The sequence below is a fragment of the Plectropomus leopardus genome, chromosome 12, assembly GCF_008729295.1.
Source record: "Plectropomus leopardus isolate mb chromosome 12, YSFRI_Pleo_2.0, whole genome shotgun sequence".
In the NCBI taxonomy this organism is placed as follows: Eukaryota; Metazoa; Chordata; class Actinopteri; order Perciformes; family Serranidae; genus Plectropomus; species Plectropomus leopardus.
In genome coordinates this window covers 3,458,391-3,466,214 of record NC_056474.1, presented here as the reverse complement: position 1 = coordinate 3,466,214, position 7,824 = coordinate 3,458,391, and the positions used below count along the sequence as shown (strand labels likewise).

Here is a 7,824-nt window from a genome sequence, read left to right as displayed (position 1 = left end):
TCCCAAAAACTGCTGAAATCAGCTGGAAACAGCTTAGAATAGCCTGCTAAAATGCGCCATAGCAAAGAAAGTTGTAAAAAGAAACAAGAAAACCATAATTTGGCATGTCGAAAATTTGACAAAAAAATCCAAGACTATAGTAAGGCAGAAATGTCAAAATTTGACACATCCCGAAAACTGTTGAAAACAGCTGGAAACAGCCTAGACTAGTTTGCCAAAACACGCCATTGCAAAGAAAGTTGCAAAAAGAACCAAAAACAGCATAATTTTGCATTTTGAAAATGTGACCAAAAATCCAAGACTATAGTAAGGCAAAACTGTCAAAATTTGACACGTCCCAAACACTGTTGAAAACAGCTGGAAACAGCTTAGAATAGCCTGCCAAAACACACCATAGCCAAGAAAGTTGATAAGAAGCAAGAAAACCATAATTTGGCATGTCGAAAATATGACAAAAAATCCAAGACTATAGTAAGGCAAAAATGTCAAAATTTGACACGTCCCAAAAATTGCTGAAAACAGCTGGAAACAGCTTAGAATAGCGTGCCAAAACACGCCATAGCAAAGAAAGTTGCAAAAAGAACCAAAAAAACATAATTTGGCATGTCAAAAATATGACAAAAAATCCAAGACTATAATAAGGCAAAAATGTCAAAATTTGACATGTGTCAAACACTGTTTAAAACATCTGGAAACAGCGTAGAATAGCCTGCCAAAACACGCCATAGCAAAGAAAGTTGCAAGAAGAAGCAAGAAAACCATAATTTGGCATGTCGAAAAATACGACAAAAAATCCAAGACTATAGTAAGGCAAAAAAGTCCAAATTTGACACATCACAAAAACTGTTGAAAACAGCTGGAAACAGCTTAGAATAGCCTGCCAAAACACGCCATAGCAAAGAAAGTTGCAAAAAGAGCCAAAAACAGCATTATTTTGCATTTTGAAAATGTGACCAAAAATCCAAGACTATAGTAAGGCAAAAATGTCAAAATTTGACACGTCCCAAAAACTTTTGAAAACAGCTGGAAACAGCTTAGAATTGCCTTTCAAGTCATGCCATAGCAAAGAAAGTTGCAAAAAGCACCAAAACAGCATAAAAATGACCAAAAAAGAAATGCTATAGTACGGCGAAAATGTCAAAATTTTATATTTCCAAAAAAACAGCTGAAACCACTTAGAATAGCACGTAGAGGCATTTTATAGTATACAGTGTTGAAAAAAAAAACATCCAGAAATGGCCCCAAAACCCATAAAATAGCATGTTGCAAAAATGACCTAAAAAGTGAGGCTATAGTATGGCGAAAATGTCAAAATTTGATTTTTTTCAGGATTTTGGAAAACATACTATACTATGACATTTTTTTCATGATTTCAGACCACATAGTATACTATGATGCTTTTTATTGATACACATCCACATACTACACTATAAAATGTTTTCATAATTTCGCACAACATTCTATACCATGACCTTTTTTCATGATTTTGGACCACGAACCATAGTATGGCATTTTTTTCATGATAACGGGTGACATATTTTACTATGCATTGTTTTTTTTTTTTCATTATTTTGGATGACATATTTATGTATTTTTTCATGATATCGCACGACATACTATACTATGACATTTGTTTATGATTTTGGAAGACATACTACACTATGAAGTTTTTTTATAATTTCGCACGATACTATATTATGACGCATTTTACATAATTTCAGACTACATATTGTATTATGCAGTCCCACCTAGATTGAGAGTTACGACACTCTTTGATGTCACCACAATGCGGTCATGTGGTACGTGTATGTCCCAATAGTTGCAATCAAGTGCGCGCTGTTATCGTGTCTGAATGCGGGAAAGACACCTGTGATTGTATTTGCATCAGTTTTCAGTAAATATTAATGCATAATGCGCATTGATCACTACATGGACTACACTACACATTCAGTGAAGATAATGTTATTTTTTTCTGAACTTTGGCAGAGAAAAAGCCTTAATCCATTCTTCTGTGATTAATTTTGGAGGGAAGCGGCAGTGTTACCATAATGTGAAATACATTTACAGTATGTATGCATTGATGTTTTCCCTGTGCTTCTCCAGACACAATTATAATGTTAATGGGATAGTTCAGTAAGTGGGGTTTTTAATGTATGATTATGATTTTGGAGAAGCTGAAAGTATCGCCACCAAAGCTAAGACAGGGGCAGCAGTGATTTTAGCAACCTATGTTCATTTTCTGTGATATTCTTGTGTAATTTAAATGTGGACTATGTGAGGCTTCATGCAACATCCCCATTGTGATTTACAGTCAATACCTCCCAGATGTAGTCATCTGTGGCATCTTTTTCCAAGGAAATATTTAGGCTAAGATTTAAAAACACAACTTATTTCAGAGTATTTTTTAACGTGTGCCACTCAAAAACCTCCCCTCAGTTTCTGTAAAAAAAAAAAACGTACTGGAGAAAAATAAAGAAAAATAAGAAAGTAGAAAAAAGAAAATTAAAAGAAAAGTTAAACTAGTTCTAAGTAAAAAAAAAAAAAAAAAAGAAAAAAGGAGATTTGCTTTTGGTAACCTAGCCTGCTTCTCCAACTTGGGGGCGCCATCTACTGTAGGTAACGCACTGACTGGATAAACACATCATACAACTTTATTTAAATAATAATAATAAAATTACATTCACATTAACATGACAGTGACTGCCAACAATTCCTCAATTTAAGACAGAATCACTTTGGTGAATAGTGTAATATTTACATAAGATTTGTATAAGGCAACCAACTGCATTCAGCAAAACATTTTATTAAACAATATGTGCAGGGAGAAGGTAGATACATATTTACTTGAATGGGAGGCCTGTAAAGAAACACATTTTACCTCCTACAGGGATAAAGAGAGATGGCAAAAAGCTGGCAGGAAGGGCATATATGTGTTTTGTTTTTGTTTTTTTTAAAGCCACTGGATTGTTCCACTCCTGTTGTTCTTTCAAACCTGACCCTGTCTTTGCAGAACTGCAGATAATGCACTTCAATATTTTAACCTAGAAAACAAAACAGGGAGATAGGAAGTTACAGAGTTGATTATACTACAATAGCACTTCTTTTTTTTTTTTTATCTCTGCTCAATTATTAACATTCAACACCGTGTTATTTGTTGGTTTTGAGCTTTTACCACCAAGTGCATTGAACATTTTGAAAATGTTCTGAAAACATTCCGAAAATTTATTTTATAATTTTTAAAGTTTTTCATTAAGTAACTAACTGGGTTCTGCTTTTGGCCCAACTAGAGCTCACTGGATAGAAAAATGTGTGTCGTATCCTATACTGATGCAATTATTTTGTCAATGCAATAATTAATATAATACTAACAGTGCATACCTTTAAAGCTGAGCCCTCACAACAGTGGCAAGGGGTTAACTCTGGCCCTAGGTGTTTTGTTGTAGGACCTTCCCCCTCTCTCCCCTTTTCTGTCAGTGTCCAAATTAAGCCACATTTTCAGTTTGTTTTTTTTTTTTTAAATTAACTTCAGTATTTTGATTATAGTGTTTTAAACATCAGTGTTTACTTGATGCTCTGTAGGAGATATTCATGTGATAGCTCTCTCATTTGTGGGCATTTTCACATGTGAACAGTGCAGTGATTATAGCCATGTCATTCATTTAAACTTTAACAGACTGATATCTTACCATGGTTGGCAGTGCGGCATTTGGGTGCACCAATCGCTCAGAGAGAGAGGGATCCAAATGTTTGGCTTCCTTAGGGATATTACAGGCTGCTTCAGGAGATGAAGACTCCGCTCCCTGACATCAGTACCCTGCAAAGCAGACTGCAGCATATAAAGATGGAACCAAGCATATTAGTGGAGGTATTTGATATGCTTAAGCTGAAGGTAGATGGCTTGGCAGACATGGAGAGGGAGTAAGTGCTGACTGTGGATGAGATGGCAATAACAACAAGTGTGGAGCTGCACCTTGCAACTGGGAAGCTGTTTGGGGATGTAACATTATCAGGACACCAGCTTCATCACTCCAACACTTAGTGGATTGGTAAACTCCATCTGCATGGTCATCTCTACCTATCTGTTTTTCTCTCCTTCACAAATGGTAATTTGCTATATCACATATCTTATACAGATAATATGACCAGAAAAGTGGTCAGTGTTTTAATAAATATGGACCTAACTGTATAACATCTTCAACTATTTCAGTGCCATTAACATTTTGTGAGGTTTTCATCGCTATGGACAAAACTAACAATCACATACCTTGTAGATTTTTTGAGCCTTTGTAGATAGAAAGTTGGTCTCCCACACATTCAAATGTCAGCTCTGAAACATAAAAATGTGTATAATTAGCGGCTTAATTTTTAACTTTAATAATAATCACCACCATCATCTAATTAATAAATAGTATAATATAAATTACTGTGATCATCCACATTTATGCCGCTTATCTTATCACCTGTCACTGATGCACTGCCTAATAAAATATATGTGTACTAACTGAATAAAACAAGGTACAACCGTGCTAGAAAAAGCTAGCCTTGATATCTAGTATGAGCAAGATACTATTAATTGAAACGTTACTCACATGTAGTAATACAGTCGCAAGTTTTGCTAACTTTATCAACACACGTATTTAAAGAAGACAAACTATGCATGCCAAAACACATTTACATATATTAACTAAAGGTTCCTAAACATTTTCATGGATGAAATTTCAAAACTTTTCCATGACTTTTCAAAACCCATAACACCGTTTTTATTTTGCCCCACTTGCGTTTTTTGGACATATCAAACTCTATTCACACATAATTTTCAGCGAGCTGACATATATGAAGGGAGAGACATAAAGGATGGTATACGAAATATTGTTACGCGTCATCGCACATTACAGCTACATTACGTTGACAGCCACAGAAAATACTTTCCCAAAATGCCATGTTTCAGTGGTTTTTACTAATTCCACGACTCTTCCAGGCCTGGGAAATGTAACTGTGATATTGTGGGAACCCTAAAGGTCAAGTCAAACGTAGGCGAGCGCTCATCTGATTACGTAGCTACTAAGTGTTGCTTGCGTTAGCTAAGGGCTAACTGCAATTAAAACCTAACTACCGCTACCAATTATCTTACGAATAAAAATAACTAAAGCGGGCTACTAAAAAATATTGTGTAATTTCATCTACTTACCAGCGGGCATGTCTCAAAAACGCTCAAAATGAACGGGGCTCAGGGCTCGAACCATCTGTGTTGCAACTATTAGGAGCTCCACGACCCACGTAACTTCGGCAGGATGTATTTATTTCATTTTCACATTACTATGACGTTTTTCATGATTTGGGACAACATACATTACTATGAAGTTTTTTCACGGTTTTGGACCACATACTGTACTATTATATTTTTTCATGATTTCGGACGACATGCGATACTATGACGTTTTTCATGATTTCTGACCACATACTATACTATAAAGTTTTTTCAGTATTTCGGACAACATTTTATACTGTGCCGTTTTTTTGTGATGAAATGTCATAGTATTTCTTTTATGCTATTTTGGAAGACATGATATACTATAACTTTTTCAAGCTATTCTGGACAGCATGCTCTTACATACTAATATGTCATTCAAAAAGTCATTTTATAGTGTGTAAAAAAAAATTCTCAGTTCAGGTTAAAAGGTAATTGTATAGTATGTCATAAAACAGTCATCATAATGCATGTCACAAGTTTTTGTAAAATGTAAGTGTAAAGTATGTAAAAAAATCTTTTAAAAAAGGTCATAGTATAGTATGTCAAAAAAACATTCAAAAAGTGTAACTATAGTATGTCAAATCAAATCAAAAAAGTCAAAGTATGTTAAAAGTGTCATCACAAAGTCATAGTATGTCAAAAATGCCATTATGTATATATATATATTCCTATTTTAGTATGTCAAAAAAGCCACAACTAAGAGAGCCATAAAAACTAACAAAAAAGTTTACCTTGTTGGATGTAAAAAAACAAAAAAGTTCTAATATAGCAAGATAAAAAAAAAAAAAAAGTTGTGCTCAGTTTGTCCAAAAGAATTCTAATAACAAAAAGTCATAGAATGGCAGACAAATTTCATTAAAAACACAAACATTTAACACAAGTTAAAAAGTACAATTTGGAAAAAAAAAAGTCAGAAAACTGTCACGGTAAAATGTGTCAAAAAGTCATGATGAGATCAGTGCTTTAAGATCAGCTTGTAAAAGTAGTTATAATACAGTTTGTATAAATAAAATAGAGGATGAATATCTTCATCTGCATACCTTCGAGAAGCGATGGAAATCTCCTGTTCATGGTTTTCCTGAAATCTGCAGGTTGAGGAAATAAAACAAGCTTTTAAGACAATATAAATGTCACTCAACAGAGATTGAAGTGTTCTTAAACTTCTGTCTAACACTGATTGTTTTATTACAGTATTTTACTAATACCTTGACTGTTGTTCATCATGTGAAACAGACCGTACGCTCCCAAGACACCCATCAGCTCCAGAACGATCACTCCCTTCATGAGTTTCTTGGCCAGAGGCTCTAAAGGTTTGGGTGGCATCTAAGACATAAAACATTAAAACACAACTGTATTTACTTCAAGTATGAAATCTGTTCAGTGTTACACAGGACAAAATATAAAGTTCTCCTTTACTCATGTTCAGCATGCTAGTAATTTGAACTCAAGAGACCTGTAATAACCTATCTATACTACAGTTCATTCATTTAGATCAGTCCGCCACAGTATTATTTTACATTGTGTTTTATTTCTGTATTTTAGCATTATTTTAATCATTTCCGACTACCCAATGTAATGACTTTTAGAATTAGCATAAAAATGTATTTATGTTTTATATAACAATACATCAGTCACAGAGGGCATTTTATCCCAGAGTGAGTTAAGCACATTTTGATGCAAATTCTTCTGTGATTTTATATGCACGCCGACGTCTTTCTACATATATACACGTTAAATATATTGTTACTTGTCCTGGAGGATCGGAGTTTTAAGTTAATTATGTGAAGACAATATTTAATAAACGGCTCTTGAAAGATGGCAGAAAACTGTGGAATAACATAACTTTCAATCGTGACTTTTGGTGCATTACACTGTAACTAATTAGCAAACAATTTTTGCCTTAATTATAAACTTAAATGGTCTCTTTAACCTCCGAATGACGTCGTTTTAATCTTAAACTTACCTTCAGATTTGTGGCAGAGAATAACAACTGAACGAGTCTTTAGGAATAAATTAAATGGTTAAAATGTGTTAAAGTAACACGAAATGTTGACGGACGTCCTTGTGTTGTGCATGCGAAGCTGCCGGACTAACTCGCTTCTACTTCCTGGCTACGGAAGCTCCGTTAGTACAAATCTAAGGAAACCGACAAAATCAAAAATAACTAAATACGTAACTAAATGTGTCAATAACTAAATATCTATTTATTTCCCATTTAATTTTCCATTTTGTTTATCTATTTATTTATTTTCCCATTTCATTTTAATAACAGCAATGAGAGTGAGGGATCTCACTATGTTTGGAATATTTTTTTATCATCATTTCTGAGGGCATATTCTTCACCTTTTAAAAATGAGAAAATAGCAATACTGCTCTGTAAAAAATACTTAAAAGTAAATGTCCTGTAGAGGTCACTCCAGGTTTCTTTACACAGATATTTGGGCCTAGACCAAAAGACCAAAAGACCAAAAATGCATGCTGGCCTGTAATAATTGTTACCTCTATTTTTAAAAAATCCAACAGAAATGACATCCTATGCTTACTTCTCTCATGCCCACACTGCATATGCAGTT

At 34.2% G+C, this 7,824-nt stretch overlaps 2 protein-coding genes across 2 annotated transcripts in view; both read right to left on the bottom strand.

Moving 5' to 3' along the window:
* Positions 1 to 2,607, bottom strand: part of LOC121951197 (retinal-specific phospholipid-transporting ATPase ABCA4-like) — a 27,592-nt gene extending 24,985 nt beyond the window's left edge. Inside the window, exon 1 of the mRNA XM_042497436.1 lies at positions 2,595 to 2,607. Within this exon, the coding sequence (XP_042353370.1) occupies positions 2,595 to 2,607 (13 nt within the window). The remainder of the gene's footprint in view (positions 1 to 2,594) is intronic.
* Positions 2,608 to 4,184: 1,577 nt separating this feature from the next.
* LOC121951912 (protein CEBPZOS-like) lies at positions 4,185 to 7,339 on the bottom strand. The gene is made up of 4 exons (XM_042498404.1): positions 7,215 to 7,339; positions 6,457 to 6,574; positions 6,292 to 6,336; positions 4,185 to 4,327 (listed from the first exon to the last, which is right to left on the bottom strand). Exons 2-4 carry the CDS (start codon positions 6,572 to 6,574, stop codon positions 4,257 to 4,259), a joined length of 234 nt encoding a protein of 77 aa, XP_042354338.1. The 5' UTR covers positions 7,215 to 7,339; the 3' UTR covers positions 4,185 to 4,256.
* Between the last annotated feature and the right edge of the window lie 485 nt (positions 7,340 to 7,824).

Coding starts and splice junctions, on each gene's coding strand:
- LOC121951912 (XM_042498404.1), bottom strand. CDS start 6,574: ATGCCACCCAAACCTTTAGAGCCTCTGGCCAAGAAACTCATGAAGGGA. Junction 6,337..6,456: donor CATGATGAACAACAGTCAAG/GTATTAGTAAAA, acceptor CTCAACCTGCAG/ATTTCAGGAAAACCATGAAC. Junction 4,328..6,291: donor ATTTCCATCGCTTCTCGAAG/GTATGCAGATGA, acceptor TTTATGTTTCAG/AGCTGACATTTGAATGTGTG.